Source organism: Mastigoproctus giganteus, chromosome 1 (assembly GCF_048544385.1).
Source record: "Mastigoproctus giganteus isolate SK-2022 chromosome 1, ASM4854438v1, whole genome shotgun sequence".
In the NCBI taxonomy this organism is placed as follows: Eukaryota; Metazoa; Arthropoda; class Arachnida; order Uropygi; family Thelyphonidae; genus Mastigoproctus; species Mastigoproctus giganteus.
This window is the reverse complement of record NC_143575.1, coordinates 52,596,257-52,616,983: the sequence shown is the minus strand read 5'-3', so window position 1 is coordinate 52,616,983 and position 20,727 is coordinate 52,596,257. Positions and strand designations below refer to the sequence as shown.

At 35.9% G+C, this 20,727-nt stretch overlaps 1 protein-coding gene across 4 annotated transcripts in view; it reads right to left on the bottom strand.

The window, feature by feature from the left end:
* The window catches only part of hiw (MYC binding protein highwire), a 1,043,263-nt gene that overhangs the window by 640,170 nt on the left and 382,366 nt on the right, over positions 1-20,727 (bottom strand). For all 4 annotated transcript variants that reach the window (XM_090372846.1, XM_090372865.1, XM_090372875.1 and 1 more), the window contains exons 28-29: positions 8,775-8,909; positions 6,959-7,042 (exon numbers count right to left, since the gene is read on the bottom strand). In XM_090372846.1, the coding sequence (XP_090228972.1) occupies positions 6,959-7,042; positions 8,775-8,909 (219 nt within the window). The remainder of the gene's footprint in view (positions 1-6,958; positions 7,043-8,774; positions 8,910-20,727) is intronic.

Here is a 20,727-nt window from a genome sequence, read left to right as displayed (position 1 = left end):
ATAATATGATGTGATCAACCTGTGTTTTACTGTTACACCCTATTAGGGAATTAGGAGAGAGAGTAATTTTCCTTTATTCTGGAAATTAATCTGTTCTTTTCAGATTAACACAGTTCCACACTTTTCAGTAAATTTCATCTGTCTCTGTTTACATGGTAGGTACAAGTGGGCCCTAATTTAGATCAGGGCATTAAAAAAAGAAATCGCTTTAAAAATTTGAGATTACAGAGACCATGTGAGGCTCCCCCTCTATCGTGAGGCCCAAGGCTAGCACCTCATATGCCTGTCCATAAGTATGAACATGAGGATATCTCCTGAATAAAGTGGCTACCTAGGTCTCCAGGTTGAAATCCCAAGAGAAAACAAAGGATGTTCTCAGGAAACAAATTTCAACTTGTCAACTGCTCCAAGAACCTTATATGAGTTACAAACTGCTCTCTTGAATGAGTGAGCTTCAATACTGCCGGTACTTTTGAACACTCTCTCAATAACAGCACAAGAGCCTATAGGAGTGCTGCCTAGTTGTTGGTGATAATTATACCTCTAAGAAGCATGATCAAAAAATTCAAGAAGTGAACTAATGTATGAGAAATGAAGCTTACTGACTAGTCATATGGATCTGAATAGCCAGTAAATCTTCTTGACACTGTATACACCAATTCAACACTTTTGTAACTTCTGGTAGCATTCTTAATAGGTTTCTTTTGGAATTGCTAATAGTTCCTGCACCATATTCCAAATAATTTGCTCAGTATTTGCAAATATGTGACTTTTCAGAAGGAGAAGGGACTTTAAACTTGGGAAGGAGAAACTGAATCCAGTGGACATGCACAAGGGAACACAGTGATGGAGCACTTCACAAGAATTTTTTTAATGGAAAGCGCTTAGTGTGCAAGAGCTTGTCATAATAAAAAGACCAATTCACTCAAGCCCACTTTTTAGGCTTTTCTACAAAAAGAATTGTGCAATCACCATAGAACTATTTTGTGATATTTTTAGTTCAGTGGTTGACCATGTGCACAAATTCATAATGAATAATACCCTATGAATCAAAAAATATGAGCATGATCTTCATATTTGACTGAGGTTGTCTTGCTTTTTATACTTTAAAAAGATGGAGTCTTCCCCTGAGAGGTCCGGGCCTTTCTTTCCAAATCACAACCAGGCATCTATGATTCATAACCAGTAATAATGGAAGACACAAAATGTAGGTTAGCAGCAGCATGTTGTTGATGAAGATCCTGACTGCAAAAACTCACTGCTCTCTCACTGTCACTGATAATCAGTGATAATGTGAGGCACAAACTTTTCTGAAATGAATCATGTTCCCAAATTTTGTACTAAAATGGATTGACATGTCCATAAGAAATACCAATTTCAATAGCAAACATTGAAAATAGTTAAACATCAGTCACTCCTGATCAGATCATGAACACAAGTAAATGCATCATTAGTTTTTGAAGTTGAAGCGAGCCAGAACGAGAATCATCTTCAATGGACAAGTGGCTTTTTAAACTTTGGAACAGATCATTTTTTAACGTTTCAAGAATTTTTTGTTATGCTTTTCCCCAATCTGAGACAAAACTTGATGCAAATTCACTGCTGAGTACACTCATCCATTTTAAAATGTAAAGAAACACATAAAACACCTTCTGTTCAATATATGCTAATTCAGACTGACTACACATAAATGGGTGTAGTCAATCTGAATATTAATTTTCAGATAAGCAGGAACTAATCTGAAATGACATGCTTTATCCATAAGTTCATACTCAGTAGTGCTGCATCACAACATAATGTATGGGAGAACTTTATTGTTTGGAGTTTGCCATTAACTGATTTGCTTATTTTCAGTTAACTGTTTTGTGGAGCAAGGCAACTGCTTTGATTACTTATACTTTGAAGTTCATCCGTCATGGTTCAGATGCTTGATTATTTTCAAAATCCAATCTTGTTTGGCAACTGCCTGTCATATGCATTCACGGAAACTGCCATAGCTATGCATTTAATAACCTGGAAACAGGTGATAGAACAGAAATCAATCAGTCATTTTACTAGCAGATTTTATTGTCCAGTAAACCTGCCATCAATCAGCCTGATGCATTATCTTATGTATTATAGTGCCTGAAGGCAGGTTTGAAGCTGAAAGGGTTCTATTACTGATGTCAAAGGCTGTGAATATGAAACCTGGTAAAAAATACTAAATGTTATCTTCCATCACAGTTCTTTTTCATTTAATATCAAAATCTACACATAGCTATACAATAATTCCTGCCAACAAGAAACACAGATTCAGAGAAGGTAAATTATAACAGATGTCTTTGGGGGGTGGGGGGGGAACTAGAGAGAGGTCTGGATGAGAGCCTAAATGTATAATTATATAAAGTGACATCATCCATTATTCACATGCACAACTGACATAATGTACAATAGAATTAAAGTTTTATCAAGTGTTCAGTGATAAATACCCAAATGATAATACAGAAATTCTATTTACACCTTGCCTTATTTAACCCAAGCACAAGTGTGCATATTGCCTTCCTAAGTTCAGGCATGGCTTACAAAGTTTTCCCTTGTTCCGTATTTAAAATTGGCAAAAATAATTAAAAGCAGTTCAATTTTTTAATGTCACCTTCTATTTTCACACTTTGTGCCCTCACTCAGCATTGTTGGCATCATTCCAAAATGATCATAATAAGCATAACATTAATATTCATTAAAAAATATTGGCACCATGCCAAAATGATCATAATAAGCATAACAAAACCAAACTAACCAAATCAAAACCAGACCAAAATAAGGTTAAAACCGTATTTTGGTCTGGTGGGGTGCTTCCCCACCCCAACTGGGTTCGGCAAGTTAATTCTATAATTTTTACTCTATCTAGAGAGCTGAAACTTGCTACAGCTGGAGCCAGAACTGTTCTCTTGAATTTTCCCACTTCAATTTTCAGAAATTTCTATTTAATTTCACGCAAACGAGAAAAATGTGACATCGAATATGCATTTTTTTAGGCCTTTTTTCATTTAATTTTCTACCCCCACCCTAAAGCTTATGAAACCCAACACTTGATTCATTTGTTGATTTAAAGAGTGCAGGAATTTCTGTTTACAGAGAGGAGCAGTTTTGATAAACAACTTTGCCGTTAATGAGCGAAGTGTGAGAATCATATTACAAGTCCTCCGTACAGCTATATAGAGAAGAACAAAAAAAAAAAAGAAAAACACAAGCTACTGTTGGTTGACATAAGAAGCAATAAAGCGAAACAGTAGCAACAACTGTTTCTGAAAGGCAGAAAGATCGTATTTCCTTTCTTCAATGTGAATTGCACCTACTAACAGAAAATCAAGGAAATTCATCTATGGAAGCCACACTGGAAACGGGAATAGCTGGTGCAAAACTGATAACGCTGCAATGCGCATTTGATAAAAAAAAAAAAAGTTTTGCTCTATTGTAATTGTTTTTAGGGAACAATATCAAAACAGCAGTTTCCTGCATTTGATCATCTAACGAAACTTGAAGAAAATATTTCTATTTATACCTGAGTCATAAACTTCGAAAACTGGTGCATCAAAGGGAGGAAAAAACAATTATCCGCTATAACGGATTATTGTTTCTTGAAATGTGTATTCTTCACAAAACTGCAATATTTCTAACAGTACAAAGCTAACAGATTACGACTAATGGCTGCTCAAAAAGTATTGATAGAAAATATTTGCTTGTTACGCTTTGATGTTATCACAAAGGGAGAAATTCTGTTTTAGTTCAGAAGCTGAATAAATTCACCATCCACAGTCATTTGCTGTTCTGAGCTGCAATAAAAAGATAAACTCCACTGAAAAATAGATTTACTCCCCATCACTTCTCTTGTTTTACTGTGGTTTTTGGCAGATGTGCAATTTCACACAATCAAGTTGGTGACTGCTAAATGTGGCGCTGTCTCTTGTATTCTCTCTCTATCTTGGGATCTCCTCTGACCATGTGGTCATCCCGGAGTATAAACAGAAAATTTGTTTGTTGAAATGCTGCCCACCAGTGGCACCAATTATCAACTCTTTTACTGTCCTCCTAATTTACAATTTGTTCAGAAAATCCACTTTGGGAAAATTCAAAAGTGCTACATCAATTAGGAGCAAAAACCATTTCCCCCGACATAACAAATTACTTTAGGTACAATAAAGGATGACTACTGATGATTTTACTGACTGGAAGGAAGTGTCCACAATAAAACATCTGTACAAGGCAAAAACATGAAGTCACTCAAAGGAAAGTAACTGTATTCATTTGTATTCAAGGACAAGCTATACAGCGATGTTTGAAACGTATAATGCAGTTCACTTGCTGATATTTCCAGAGGTATTATTGTGGATTTTTTCTCAAATGAGCACCAGACCAAAATCAGACTTATTAATACTTCCGCATCCTAGGATGAAATGACTAATTAGAACTTCAGCATCTGTAATGAAACGTCGTGCACACCGATATCGTTGGCTACAGCAATAACGTAAAGAACGAAGCAAATTATTGTAACGGAGCTATAATGCAAAAATGCTTTTGTATGGGCGGCTCCTAGAACAAAAGTTCATATCCGCCTTGTTATTCTTTACACACTGTCAAGGTAAGGCCAGTGTGGGTCATGTAAAAAAAAAAAATTCATCCCACATAGGAATATCTCATGTTGGATGAAGATAGATGAAAAGGAAGGCAAGAGAGAGAGGAAAAAATGTTTTTCATCCCGCACGGGAGAAAGTGACAGGAAAGTGTTTGTGAGCTTATGTATGTGTTCTGTATTGTGATGTTGTGTTTTGGAATTTTGGCTACCTGGAACAGTGATCATCTGGGCGACTGCCTCCAGGTACTCGTCCCTTGCAGAAGGAGGGCAAGGTCTCTCCTACTATCTGCACACCCTCCTCCCTGGGGAACGAGTTTCCCAGGGAGGAAAGAAAAACTTGTATAAGATGAAGAGAGGGAAGGAGAAAAGAAGAGGACTATCCCAGCCTAGGGAAGCCCCAAGCCAGGATGGATTGCTAGAACAACATAAGCAAAAAAAAAATTAAATAAATAATAATAAAATTAGATAATAATAATAATAATAAATAAAATAAATGAAAGTTAGAGCTCTGGACCTTTGACAATCTCCTGGCCTTCTCCCCACCAAAAGGGTATTTTTATTTCTCCCCCCCCTCTCTCTCTCTCCCCCCCCTAGGGTCAGACTAGAAAGGGGGGACTTCCTTCCCTAAGGAGTATTTTTCCCCCAAGTGAATGAAGGGAACTGGAAATTTCAGGAAAATGAATCCTGTTTTCCTTCATTCGGTAAAACTCTGTCGGTGTTTTACCGAATGAAGGAAACTACTCTGTCAGTGCAAGAGAAGTGAAATTACATTTGCAGCTCAGAATGGAATTAAAGCATCCGAATATGACACTTTTTGGTGAATTTTTCGGGCGTGTGTGATAATCAAAATTTAATTTTTCTCTTGAAATTTTTTGATGGTATCATACATATCAAGGAAATATCAAAGTATTCAGTAACAATTACTTAAAATTTCCCAATCGTTACTCGTAGCATATATATATTTTTTTTATTTTTTCATTTGAACACCAGGTGAGATGCATGCAAAGTTCCTTCGACATAAGTTTTCGAAGTTTATAACGCAGCTATGAATAGAAATATTTTCTTGAAATTTCATAAGAAGATCAAATATACATCCAGGAAACTGCTGTTCCGATATAGTCCTCTAAAAACAATTACAATAAAGCAAACTTTTTTTTATGAAATGTGCATTGTAGTGATCAGTTTTTTTCTTCCATTTCCACTGTGGTTTCCAATAGATGAATTTCCTTGATTTTTTGTTAGCAGATACAATACATACTGAAGAAAGGAAAGAAGATATTTTTGTTTTTCAAAAACAATTCGTTACAATTCTTTCGTACAACAATTATGAAAAGTAGTAAAGCAAAATGTTGTGAGAGAGTGAGTAAGTGCAGTGACCAACTTTCACTTTTGAATGAGTTAAGTTAATTTATACCATACTCTTTACAATCAAAACAACTGCTATATATCTATCCAGTATCTACCCAGTATACACCTAGCAGAATCAATGAGCAATCAATATGTATAAAATATATTTATAGTACTAAAACATTTTATACAAAAATATCTTGTGAGATGAGAATATAATCTCCTTTTCTCATAAGCCTTAGTCTCATAAGCATTTTTTGATTTATAGGATAAAGGGACATTAACTCCAATGTGAATTATGAGGTACTGCTGACTTCCATACCAAATATCACTGACTTTTATCAATTTTTCTGCAAAATATTGCATTTTTCTCATTTATACTTCCACTACTGTCAACTAGTTTCATTTACATAAGTATTTAGAATACAAACAAAACATACTGTTAACAATAATGATATGCAGGAGTTTTTTTACACAAATAAATGTCCAGAATATTAGAATCCTTTCCTCAGTAGAGTAGAAGGTCATACAAACACTCTGCATACAAATAAAGAATTTTGGTGGTTTCTGGAAGGCATCAGCAAGGATGGTGCATTACCCTAAATTACTTGTTGTAATGGGATCTGAAGTCACAATGATTTGATCTTAGGGAACATCTATCTTAATGAATTTACTGGATGTTAAGGCCATCCAAAAAATTCATTAAGATAGATATTGCACACTAAAATCATATTCTTCAAAGTATTTTTGAATATATGCAATTTGCTACACTATCTGTAAAAACTTTTGCCTTATTTAATTTGCAATTTTTATCTCTTACAGACAAACTGGCATAGCTTACCAAATGGTTATTAATGATGAGGTAATCCTCCATATGTGCATGCACTATATTATTGTGTGTTTATCCAGAAAAACAGACTTTGTTATACTCAATCAATAATGAATTTCTCAATATATAATGTATCAAAATAAATGCATTAAAAATCAACAGACACTTACCTATAGAGCAGCTGTGGTATTTGTCCTGCATTAACATCTGTCCCATTATTAGATTTCTTTGAGCTCTTAAAATAAAATACTACCCTTCAACAGGGGGGGAAAATATACTCCATCAATAATACAATACAAAATAAATATTACATCAAAAAACTTTAAAAATTTATTGAATACTTTTTCAAAACAAATGGGCAATTTTATCAGCAAAACTCACCAATAATAAATATAAGTTACATAATTTGTTTAAGGCAATAGCCTCAGGTTACGAAGAAATTAACTAACATATAGGTTTGTGCTATAGCATCATGTTTACATGTAGCCGACTACTCAGTAGTTACAAAATTGGCATCATTTAAGTATATCTCATATTGTGAATGCCTTCACGAGTTGCCATTATAAGTAAATCATCCTTTATGATTTACCTATAATGTTTAAAGATTTTGCAACATATTGGTATATCTCTGGGCTCTGTGCATGCAATTTTGCAAGATCTCAAAATAAATAGTTTCCACTGGATGGGTGATCCAACCAGAAATACTCATTTCAAACTATGTCAGGCAATGCTTAAATCTGATGCAGCAATGAATGCTCTCATCTCTAAAACTGTCACCATGATCACTATTCAATCTGGATGCCAAGTGCCAGGCTGCCATGGAGAAGCAGTCTAACTGACAGTAACAGAAATTCTACATTGCAATTGCAACTGGAGAAATGATCACTGTAATTTTCTGAAATGATAACTGTGTGTGTGTGTGTGTGTGTGTGTGTGTGTGTGTGTGTGTGTGTGTGTGTGTGTGTGTGTGTGTGTGTGTGTGTGTGTGTGTGTGGTGGCACTGCAAAATAAATTCCTCCCATATTTGCAGCAGAAATGCCCATATTTCATGATTCAACACTACTTTCATGATGACAACTGCAGTACAAAAATTTTTCTTGGACATAAGAGTAACTGCTGATTGTTTTCGGAATGTAAGACTTGTTTTAGAGAAGGACACTTTCAAATCAGTCAGTAGCATCTGGTGTTATTTACCAGTAGGTTAAATAACCCCTCTAAAAAATGCTTAGTCACTTCTTTCAACAACAAGGGGAAACAATGTCGCAGTAAGAGATGCAAACAATGCATGGAACTCAAGGCATATCATTTCTGTTCAATTTTAGGAGAGAAGGATATTATATAACAATCAACCATTATATGTGTATTCCACCAATAACTGGATTGCAGTGGATATTAACAATAAATTAAATACAGACAGATTTTAAGCATTAAATCAATCAGAGGAAACCATGGATAATCTTTTTTGTCTCTAAGTGGACATAAGACCAAGCTTTGGAGGGAACAGAATGATCTCCATGATTAGCCTAATGCAGTAATTCACTTAAAATATATATTTAACTTCTATGTTAGTATCCTCTGAAATTCTATCTAATAACAGTGCCTTCCTCTTAAACCAAATGAACTCCTTATTTTTGCAATTACAGTGCCTTCCTCTTAAGCCAGACAAACTCCTTATTTTAGCAATAATAAAATCTAATAAGTTTACTATTTTATATATAACAAACAATTTTATTGTTAATGTTTTTAGATAAAATAATCTTTAACAAAAACAACTTCTGTATCCAGATAAGGGACAATATTTATCAATTAACAACAAAAATGGGTAATTACAATAAAAATAGGTTTTAACTTAATGTTAATACATTGAGTTAATACATTAAATTAAAATAAACACTAAGTTAAAATGTAAAATAAGTAAACTTATTTAAAATATAAACTAAGTTAAAATAAATAATTTACCACTAAGTTAAAATAAAAAATACTTACTGATCTTCAGTAGTGACAACAGATTGGCCACTTGATCCACAATCACTACTAGGTCCAGAAATCCTGGCCCAAGCTACATGCCATTTGTTAGCCTGCAGCAGAATAGGTTCATCAAAAAGCATTGGATATTTCTGCCTGAAGGAGCAATAAAATCATCATGAATTACTAAATGCAAAAAAAATAAGATTATATTGAACTAAGTAAACAACATGTCTTTAAAAATTATCTAATTATTTTAAATGGAAAAACAAATACTAAAATATTTAACTAATTGCTAATTTTTCTGTTCTATGCATGAAAACAGCAACGTAAGGATAGAAAATTACAGAGTTATGTACCACATCTCTCATTTGTAGGATTTTTGTTCATTTAAAATTTATCATGAGAATAATCAGATATTGAGAAGTACAGTAAGTCCCTGACATATGTAAGAGATACATTCCAGGACTTCTAATGTAAGTTGAGTTTTATATAACTCGGGAATGACTAATAAAATATTGTCAATGTATCCCTGATATGCCAAAATTACAAAAACCACAATATCCTCAGAAAAATGAAGAAAAATAGTTATATATTTTTATACATTAGTTATATGTATATAAAAATAGTTATATATTTTTAATTAGTTCAATTAAAAACTTTATCTGAGGACAGTGGTGAAGTAACCAGAGTGGCACATAAGAAAGAAAAAAACCCATGTTATTGTACTGATATGTATTTCGTAGCCTTGGTTATTATAGTTCACTTCATTGTTGCCAAGCCCTTCACTCTTCTCATATTCTGTCTTTATCCTTTATTATTGTGTTCACTGTTGACACTGACAAATCTAAATTCTCTGTGATACTTGTTAATGTTTAACCATTTTCATACATCCTTATTATTTTAATTTTCTGATCCAAATCGATCGCTTTCCTTTTCTTGGTATATTTACTAGTACTGCTGTCACTTATTCTCTTAGTCAGCACCATGATAATGGTTGAAATGAAATTTTCTGTAAAGAACTTCACAGGGTTAAGGCAGAAACACACTACTGTCACCTCACTTGAGGTCACATTTTACTAAACCACATTTCTCAAGGTCACTATAGTTGAGTGTTTGCAGTTTGTAGTATAATAATTTGCAGTTTCCAGTTTTTTTGGGCTTTTCTGTTACTGCAATTCATATAAACGGGTAGTAAACTTGATCTTACTGATTTGCAATAATACCAATAGCTGGAATTCTGTGGGTTTTTATGCTATTACAGTGAAATGTGTGTCCCCTTTACATAGATATCTTCAGTCACATAAAAAAACAAATAAATTTTTAGAATCTTCTCTTCATTCCTATTTTTTAAGCTTCGCAAACTTGTTACTCCATATCTCACTTGTGCAATTTGTGCATACCGTGTTCGTCATTATGGTGCCTCCGTAGCCAGGTGGGAAGGAGCAACAGTGCGTAGCACACGTTTCTTGATTAGACCGGGGTTCGAGCCCGTCACCACCAAATACGGAGGATGCGGAAAGGTCGGGAATGACCACCACATATTCACGGAGCAATATGGCCTTAGTTGCTAATGCTCCTAAAAAAAAACCAAATAAATAATAACAGCTCGTCATTATTGAATTTTTTTTTTTTTTTTGCTGTTTTAATCTTTACAGTCCTAAAAAAAAATAAATAAATAAATAAATAAAATAAAAATTTGAGAGGAAAAAAATTTACGTAAGTCAGGGACTTACTGTATTACTGAACGAATTTGTGGTTCTTCGGATGCTGTGTGGCATAAATTTTTCACAGACTTTCCTTTCCCTTAACTCTTCACGAATAATTTGACGAATCATCTCTTTATTCATATACAACTCATCAGTAATCATTCTGAGCATCAAACAATGATCTCCTGCCAAAATTTCTCAAACTTCTGAAACTCTGTCCTCATTTTGGTAGGTTGATGGATGCCCATTTCTCGGATTCATCGCAAAGATTCTCACATCCATCTTTGCAATGCTAATACCATTGAAACAAACTGGTAAAACTTCACAACTGGTACAATTTCAACACCACAAACAGTTTTTAGCATTTTGGTTGCAGATTTTCCCATTTTAAAGCAAAATTTGATATTCATTTGTTGCTCCATTGCATGTGACATAGAACATTAACACTACTAAAGAAACTTGTTGTTACTTGCAACCTGTCAGCCCATTGGACAATCTCTGCAAACATCTGTTGGTGGAAGTTTGAACTACAACACACCCTCCACTTCCATTTAATTTCAAACTCATGGAACAGGACCACAACAGCACCAGTCTGGGAAATTTATTGCCACACCTCATATATTGAGGCACTGGACTGATTTTGTATGTGTGTGTAATACTGAGAAATATATTAAAGGATATGTAAACACTGACTGCTTTCAGATAAGAAAATACACTTATATCATCTCTATCACTTAGAAGATTTCTGTGGGAGAGAACATGCACATTTTCAACTACTACCTTAAAAGCAAGTTATCCCTCAATTCATATTCCATGAATTCAGTAAGTGCATGTTAGAATTTCATCATACACCTAACATCAGTTGAGACCCTTCAAGAGAAAAGAATGTATTTCCTTCATGTACCCTACTCATATGATCTCCAAGAATCCACTTCAATTCAAGATTTTCCTGGTGCTCATGTTCCAAAGTGCTGTCCTAGATTTCATTTTAAATTAGCATTAGCATTAGTAGAGGCATATGATGCAAGAAAGCAAGCTTATTCAGCATCAGCCAAAAAAAAAAAAAAAAAACACCACTCCCATTTCATCCCTCCATTCGTTCGAAATACCTGTCCAGTTGAGCCTTAAATTTGTTTAGGCTATCAACTTCAACAACAAGTGACGGAAGTCTGTTCCACCAACCAACCACCCGCTGGCCAAATGCAAATTTCCGCACATCTATCCGACATCCGTCCTTCCTCAATTTGATTTTATGCCCTCTGAGGTGATTATTCTGAGCAAGATGAAGAATCCCATTGGCATTGAGCATGCTCAAACCATTCAAAGCCTTATACACCTCTATCAGATCACCTCGCCGGTGCCTAGTCTCCAGACTGTAATTTGCAAAACTTAAGCCTTTCTTCGTAAGAGCAACCCTTTGTTCCATTCACTAATCTTGTTGCCCTTCTCTGTACTCGTTCCAGCAGCTCTACATCCTTCTTGAAATGAGGCCTCCAGACCTGTATACAGTACTCAAGAAGTGGCCTAACCATTACCTTATACAAGGGAATGTTAAAAATGCATTTATTTTTAACCGTATTGGTACATTCTTAGAGAGCACAAGGGCCTCATACTTTTTTGCTGCACTGTATCTGTCATACGATATTTACCTCGCCGGAGAAGGCAGAATTACTTTCGCTTTCGCATGGGAGCAGAGCCGCACCCACGAAATTCCAAAACCACCGTCCGACGCCTGCCGTACGTTATTTATTCGTTGGAGCGGGCAAGTGTCCGAGTGTATTGTTGACCGAAAACAGAAAACTCGCGGCGCTAGTCATAAAAACAGGGGAGTTAGATTTTCGGAGAACACTACTAGTATTGTGTTTGATTCAGGCATCAGCAGAGTGTTTATTATTTCATAGTTTCTTGTGTCGGAGTAGACGATTTTATGTCCGTTTTGGCTTTTGGGCGAGCCTCATACAAACATGTAATTCTTTCAACGACTTTCATAAATCGGATTTTCGGTTGAGTCTGAACGCTGTAAAAATACAGTTCCCCAGATGTTTTTCCGTTTGACGAAACTAACTAGAAGGGAAATAGGGGGGAAGGAAGTTCGGTTAACAGTTAGGGTGTGGGAATAGTTGAAGTCGGAGTTCGAGGCAGTTGGAGCCGAGCCTTGGACAGTGAGAGTTGGTCAGTGAAAGAGCTGTGACTTGTAAGGGCAGTTAGCGGAGTTTGAGTTAGGATTTTGTTAAGATAGAGAGCCGTCGCAATGATAATCTTTTTTAGAATGTGAAGAAAATATTCTTAAGAAGGGGAAACGAAAAGTCGGAAGAAGAAGAAGGCTAAAAACTCGTTAATGAGATATAGGAAGGAATCGAGATGAACTACTGTCCTTTAACTACAGTTCCTGAGGCGTTGCTGAATTATTCGGGTAAGTTAACCCTCGTTATTTAATTATAAACGGAACTTAATTGCGCTAAGTCGAACATACTTCCATCCCCCCCTTTTATATATTTTTTATGTGCTTAAAGACATCGATCCTCACGCACACTCATACTTTGATGAGAGTTTTGTTATTTTACTTAGCATTTCATATTTAATAGATACTATAACTTGTACATGAATACCGGACGTTATTTAATTAGAATTAATTATAATTAAATATTAAAACTGAATAATCCTAATTAACATTAAAACTGAATATTATAATTAAATATTATAACTGAATATTATAATTAAATAGTAAGACTGAATATTAATCATGGCCTACAATCTTACATGTTCCACCAATGTGGTGTAATATTCGTCAGCTACGCGATGTATGAACGCACTTTGGCTGTCGATTGTTCATGAAGAACATAACAATTTGCAAACCCATACCATTATTAATTAATCCGTTGGTTACCTAAATATGTAAAGGTATAAAAGCTCAAGGCTATTTTACTAAAGACTTATACACTGTTTTGTCTAACTGTATTTTGTAACGATTTAGTATGTTTAATAAACCATGTTTTGTTTGCTAATTTTTGCCTATTGATTACTCTCTGATGACACATGATTTCTTTGAATGGATTACTGATAAAGAACTGTTAAGGCGGCGCTTTTGATTCTAATCAAATAGAAAGGAGTCAAAGGTGAAAATAATCACAACGCGATCTTGATGTTGCAGATTTGCTCAACGTCCATCTGAGTAAGTTTTTAGAACACGGGATTTGTCCTAACTAACTACTAGACGATTACATGAAAGCCAGGTTTCTCCGGATGCAAATATTAGTGTAACTCTTGCAAAGAACATTTATTCCTAACTGACACATCACACCATAACTGAGAATTGTTGGAACCCTAGCAAGTTTATACTAGAACGGAGAAAAGACCTGCGCAACAGGAATAATCACCTCCTTATCCCTGCTAGAAAAATTCCTGTATATCATTGACAAGACACCATGAGCTACTCTTGCAGCTCGTCTGCACTGCTCAGAGAACTTCATATCTGCCTGCACAATTACCCCCAGGTCCTTTTCATTCTCCACCACTGTCAGTGTAGTACTGCAGAGTTGATACATTGCTCTGTGGTTACTGTTTTCCATATGTAGTACTTTACATTTGTCAATGTTAAACTTCATTTGCCACCTCTCAGCCCATCTGTTCAACCTTTCCAGATCCTGTTGCAGTAGCATAGTGTCAGTAGTGTCCTTAACAACCCTGCCAACCTTTGTATCATCTGCAAACTTGGACATTAAACTTGATATACCATCATCAATATCATTCATAAACACCGAAAACAACAACGGACCCAACACTGAACCCTGAGGAACTCCACTAATAACATTAGTCCACGTTGAGCAGTGTCCATTGATTACCACTCTCTATCTTCTGCCACTCAACCATCCCCTTATCCATAGCAGCAATTTGCCTCCAATGCCACACTGCTCCAATTTATGCAGCAGTCTTCCATGTGCAACAGTATCAAAAGCCTTTCTAAGATCCAAATATATAATATCAAAGTTATTCCCTGCATCCAGTTCTTTTGTGATTACATCATAGTATCCAATCAAATTGGTCAGGCAAGACCTTCCCTTAACAAAACCATGCTGCGTCTGAGCTATAACTGAATTCTTGTCCAGATGATCCTGCAGTGTTTCTTTAACCAGTGCCTCCATTAATTTACCTGGAACAGAAGCTAAACTAACAGGTCTATAATTACTTGTGTCAGACTTTGATCCTCCTTTGTGAATTGGGGTTACATTTGCACATCTCCAGTCTATGGGTACCTCCCCTGAGTCCAAAGAAGCTCTCATAATTATGGCTAGGGGTTTGCTTACTTCCTTTGCTGCCTCCTTTAATATAACTGGATAGATTCCATCCACCCCAGGTGCCTTTTTTATGTTTACCTTCAACAATCTCTCCTCCACTTTCCTCTCAGTTATTACAAAATCATCTAGCTCACCGCCAATGTTTACTTTACCTACGTCATTCTCCTTCCTGAATAACTCCTCATGCGTGAATGTAGATGCACAATACTCGTTTAGATTGTTAGCCACCTGAGCAGGATCCTCAACTGTTGAACCATCAATGTCCACTGGATATTGTCCCCTTTCCTTCTTGAGTTTAAATAGGTAAAGAACTCTTTTCTGTTTTTCTTTGCATCCTTTGCCAAGGATTTTTCGTAGTCTGCCTTTGCCTGCCTAATCTCCTTTGTGACTTGGTTACAGACCAACTTATATCTATCATAGGCTTCCATGTCACCCATTAATTTGTATGTATTCCATGCATTTTTCTTCTCTGCCACATGTCTCATTAGTTCATCTGACAACCATTTAGGCCTAAACCTTGAACAATATTTCTTAGTTGGTATGTAAAGCCTGGTAGCTTCCAAGATTAGTTCCTTGAATGCTTCCCATTTTGAGTTTGCTGTTGGTAACATCATCAGTTGGTCCCACTGTATAGAATTTAAATACTGTCTCAGACCATCATAGTCGCCTTTACGAAAACAAAAACCCTTCCCTTTACCTCTGATGGTAGTTACCTCCTTGAGTAAATCCCACTTCAACACACTGTGATCACTGCCACCTAGTGGTTCATTTATCTGCAGATTCTTAATGCATGAAGAATCACTACTGATAATCAGATCAAGAGTATTGCTCCCTCTTGTTGCCGCACGAACATGCTGATGTAGAAAACAATCATCCAATAAATCCACAAAAGCCTTGCTAGTGTGTGAGTGACCAACCCACAAATTCCAGTCAATATCTGGGAAATTAAAATCTCCCATTATAAGACTCTCTGATTTACTGGCCCACTCTATTTCCCTGTACAATATTTATTATACTCATCAGAGTCATTAGGTCTATAGCACACTCCTACTCTCAATTTTGATTTCCCTATGCTTATGTCACACCAAACTGACTCGACACCGCCCTGTCCATCGATGTCTACTGGCTTCACTTCCTTGGATTTTATGTGTTTCTTAACTAATAGCATAACCCCTCCACCCCTCCTGTCCTGTCTATCCTTTCTATACACATTGTATTCCCCAAATTCCAGTTCCGAATTCCTTATATCTGTGTGACACCACGTCTCTGATATCCCAACAATATCTGCCTTTGATGTTTTGAGCAATACCTCAAATTCATCAAATTTATTTATGAAACTCCTAGCATTGGTGTACACGCAGGTATACAGGCACCTGTTTCTATTCCTAGCTACCCTAACACAACCCATGTGTTTACTTGTACTGCAATGACTCCCAGCAGTCTCTGAAATATCCTGCATCTTGTTTTTCAGGCTTCTGCTTATTTCAATAGAAGCAGTGCAAGAATCACTTCCACCTCTGCCAGTGGCTACTGTTAATTGAAATATATTGAAATTTATGAGGTTACTGAAGGGCTAAAGGCTATCTAAACAGGAGGAAATCCCTACACCATCTAAGCTAGATATGTAATTTTGACTGGAGCTGAGACCTAATGTTTGCTCTGCCCCTTCTCACAGCATGACCTCTCAAGTAAGGCAGTCAGTGAGATGCCTACTGAATTGCCAGTGTGAAACTAAGCCAACTAAACTAGATAAATTATAGGCTGAAACCTTTTCACTAAAATAGGATGAAACAATAAGAACATGTGCCTTCCTGGGCCAACAAGATCCCAGCTGTGTGATTACCAGTGAACTAAGTCTGTGCTAAACATGGTGCTAGAACAGCCATCAAGACAGATGCCATTAATACGAAAAGCTTAAATGGCAAAGAAGCAAAATTAGCAGAAGGATTAGGCAAACATGAGATCAGAATGTGATATTACATAAATCAAAAGGATTAATACAGGAGTGCTGCAGGCCAAACAATAATTGTAAACTAATTAGAATAAACTAATTTATTCTGGAAATTAGATAAAGTGCAAGGAAAGAATAGCATCAGCTTCAGGAACTAGTTTGGAAGCAAATATAAATAGTATGCAATATTCAAGACATGCAGTAAAAAAGTATAAATGCAGTATTTCAGCATAAAGTTAGCCACAAGTTTACACAGAAGAAACAGAATAACAAGAAATGCATAACTGGCTATATTATTATATGAAAACAGTTCAAGGTTTATCTGGAAATTTTTTATTTTATTTTTTTTTTAAACAGGTGTGTGTGCACCAGAACAATATTCATTGCAGTAAATTGGTTGGACATGGCTCTCAGTTCCTAATAAATAGCCATACACTCTGCACTTAGAAGCAGTATGTGTTGGTGTCAGACTGTGCTGCACCGTGTAGAACAGCATTGTGCCATCAAAATTTGTTAAAAGAGAAAATGAAACTGGCTGAAATTCCTTGCAAGTTAAGTGACAGTACAGAGAAAAGACCATATACTGTATGTTTCCCCACAATATAAGGAAGACACATATCTCATATTCACATGCACTTAATTTGTTAAATTCTTAATTAGCTTCTCAATGATCTGCACCTATATATGGGTGATGCAACCTATTGCATTCTCAGGCATAACTGACAGCAGTCATGTGAGCATTTCATATTCACATCTGTGACAGCTGTGCATTTCCAAATTCAGCTCCTCAAACGTGTTGAGGAGTTGGTTTTGAAAATCAGACTAATTACAGCATTATAACATAATTAAAATTGTGTTGGAAGTTTAGAGGCAATTATTCATGGACACATTGTTCAAGAAAGAATGCACATGTTAGGTTTCAAAGATGTCAATATTTGACCAAAAGGTACATGTTACTGTTCCTACTGAGGGCGCCTCCGTAGCCAGGTGGGAAGGAGCAGCAGTGCGTAGCATATGCTTCTTGATTAGACCGGGGTTCGAGCCCGTCACCACCAAATACGGAGTATGCGGAAAGGTCAAGGAATGACCACCGCATATCCCGGAGCAATATGGCCTTAGTTGCTAATGCTCCTAAAAACCAAATAACAAACAAACAAACAAACTGTTCCTACTGAACACCCAAACCAATTCAAAATGGGGGGGGGTGTATTTCTGCAACAAAGAGTGACAATTGGATAAGCTATCCAAGAATCAGAAGTATGGTGTAGAATAGCATCACAAAGGTTCCACACCACCCAGAAAATTTAATTTTGAATTGAAAAGTATATTTGGAGATTGATTCCTACTGATTTTCTGCCACCTCATGCAACAATGGTATGTACATAAGGGATATGATGATAATAAACATAAAAGTATTCAAAAACAAATTGATATTTTAATGGAAGGATATAAATAAAAGTTTACAGTATTTAAAACTGTCCCTCAACAAATACTGTATATTATGCCACAAGTCCTCCCCTTGCAAGCAACATCAGCTCAGACAAGCCAATATCACTCTCGGGGGTCTCTGTGCAGCAGAAGTATGATGGAAGCCTGCATGATTAACAGTTACCTTTCTGTGCATGCAACTGCAACTTGCATGAACCTCCCAAAATGTAATATGGCAGAGGTTATTGAAAAATGATCAACTATAGATGATATGTAAACAAAAAGGCTTAACAGCCTCACTAACTCATGGAACATGTTGCCAGTAGATCAACTATCCTTAGAGGGCCACACAGCCTTGTTTCAATGGCAGAGCAGCAGTGCATAAGCACAAACTCATGGTCACCAATGCAAAATCACATTTGGAGTGGTGTCATTCCCAATGTTTATGGAGTCTAAAAGCAGAAGGTGCTATGGAGTGATAAATCTTGCTACAAAATGTTTTGTTCCCATGGACATGTCTGGGTGGGGAGACTGGCAAGGACGTGCTTCCTGTAGCAGTATACCATTTACCCCTGAAGTCTGTGAAGACAGTCTAGAAGTACAGGGCTATTTCAGTTAATTTGTACATTCCATTGGTGTAATATGAAAGTTATCAATATGCAAGACAATGCCTCATGTCATACAGGATTTGGGATTTGTGGATAATGATATTGAAAAGTTCCACTGACCAGCTCAGATCCAGACCTCAACCATATTGAACACTTGTGGGATGAAGTGGATTGCTGGAAGAAGGCTGATTAGGCTGTTACCAAAACAGCCTTCTTCCAAACTGGCTCTGGAAAATTGCTTTGGAGGAAGAATGGAGGCAAATTCCTACTATGCATACTTTCTACCACCACCAACACTGCCATACAGGCAATATTGTATTAGGTTTTTGAATTAATAGCCCTTTCTGTGTATATACTACACTGGTGTGCAAAACTGAAAGACCAACACTATTTCTAAAGGTTACAACCACAATCTTTACAGAGGAATGGACGATGTTACTGCAAGAACTTATCAACAACATTGTTCTAAGTATGGACAGGCAAAGCAAGGTCTGCATCGACATTAGGGGTGGCCATATCTCTTATTGAGGACCACCTCTTCCATTTGTTCCATCTTTGGCAGTGATGCATCTGTATCATAGCAGTCAGTGAATTTATTTATCAAACTAAGTGAATTTATTTATCAAATCATCAAGCAAACACAAACCACTTTTAGAATAGAATATCAAGTTCCTGGGAAAGGCAAACTGCTACAATTTATCTCCCTAGAGCATCCTGCCTCTGATGTACAAGGTTCAAATTCTGCAATAATGCTAAACCATAACCAGACAACTGCTTCCTTTTACAGTTATTTTACAATCATGTTAACTCTGTATAGAAGAATATTCTTGATTACAAAATGGAAAGAATTCTCCTCCAACTGCACTAGCATTGAGCCTTATAAAGATATGAAATCCTTCATCTGTAAGTCTTCCTTAAAATAACAGTGGGCTACCTCATTCAAACAAAGGAACATTATCATTCACATTCATAAAAACTACCATCCTTTTTTCAATAATGTTTCAAAATAAGATTTGTTTTCTTCATTCTCTATGGACCAGAATGCATACTTATTAACACCAAAAAGGTAAACCTAAATCATACTTTGTTCAAAGAAACGCAAACCATTAGTCACCACATATCTCTTATCATACAAAAACTTCTGCCTGTCACTGAGAACACAGCAAAAAATTTCTGGTTTCAGAAGTAAAGTTTTAGCTCAGAAGAGTGTTTCATCTAACAACAAACTTAAATTGGGGGGGGGGGGGGTCATCCATGTCTTGCTCTTCTGTAATATTTTCAGTTTTCTAGAATTTCTACCATAACCTATACATATTTTTTATGAAGTAAATGTAATGTCTGGGACATCCTTGAGCGTAATAATTGCACATTGTTTCAGTATAAGCCTTATAAAAGGCTGCCACTAAAAGGGCAACACAACCACTAACCTTAATCACTTTTCTACGGTACGTATACAGAAAAGAAATCTGTACATGGTTGGGAAAAAAGAATTCAGAAATATTTACGAGACTTTTGGATTACATGGTAAAAAGCATGTGTACAGAATACACCTGGTGTTCGAACTATTCTGTTGAAACTATTTGATTTAACTTTGTGAGGAGTACATACATATATTTGTTTTTCATGGATGGGTCTAATAAGGTATATACATATATTTATATACTCATCGATAAGTGAATTTATAATGTATCAGTAAAATAAATTTTTGGAACTTTCTGAAGCAAATGTTTTCAATATTGTTTCAAAAATGTTGCTATAACATGTTATTTATGTACAAATTGTCTTAAAGGTACTACCACCTCTTATTTATGTTTCCAAATAATTACACTACACGACTAAATTTTTTTTCTTCATATCTCTGGAACGAAAGTTGGTTATTCTAAACAAAATTAATGTACTGATTATGAAAGTATCAATCTTTTACTTCTGTCATGTCTACATCAAAAGTTATATGCATTTTTTAAATTCCTTGTTTTTATACAA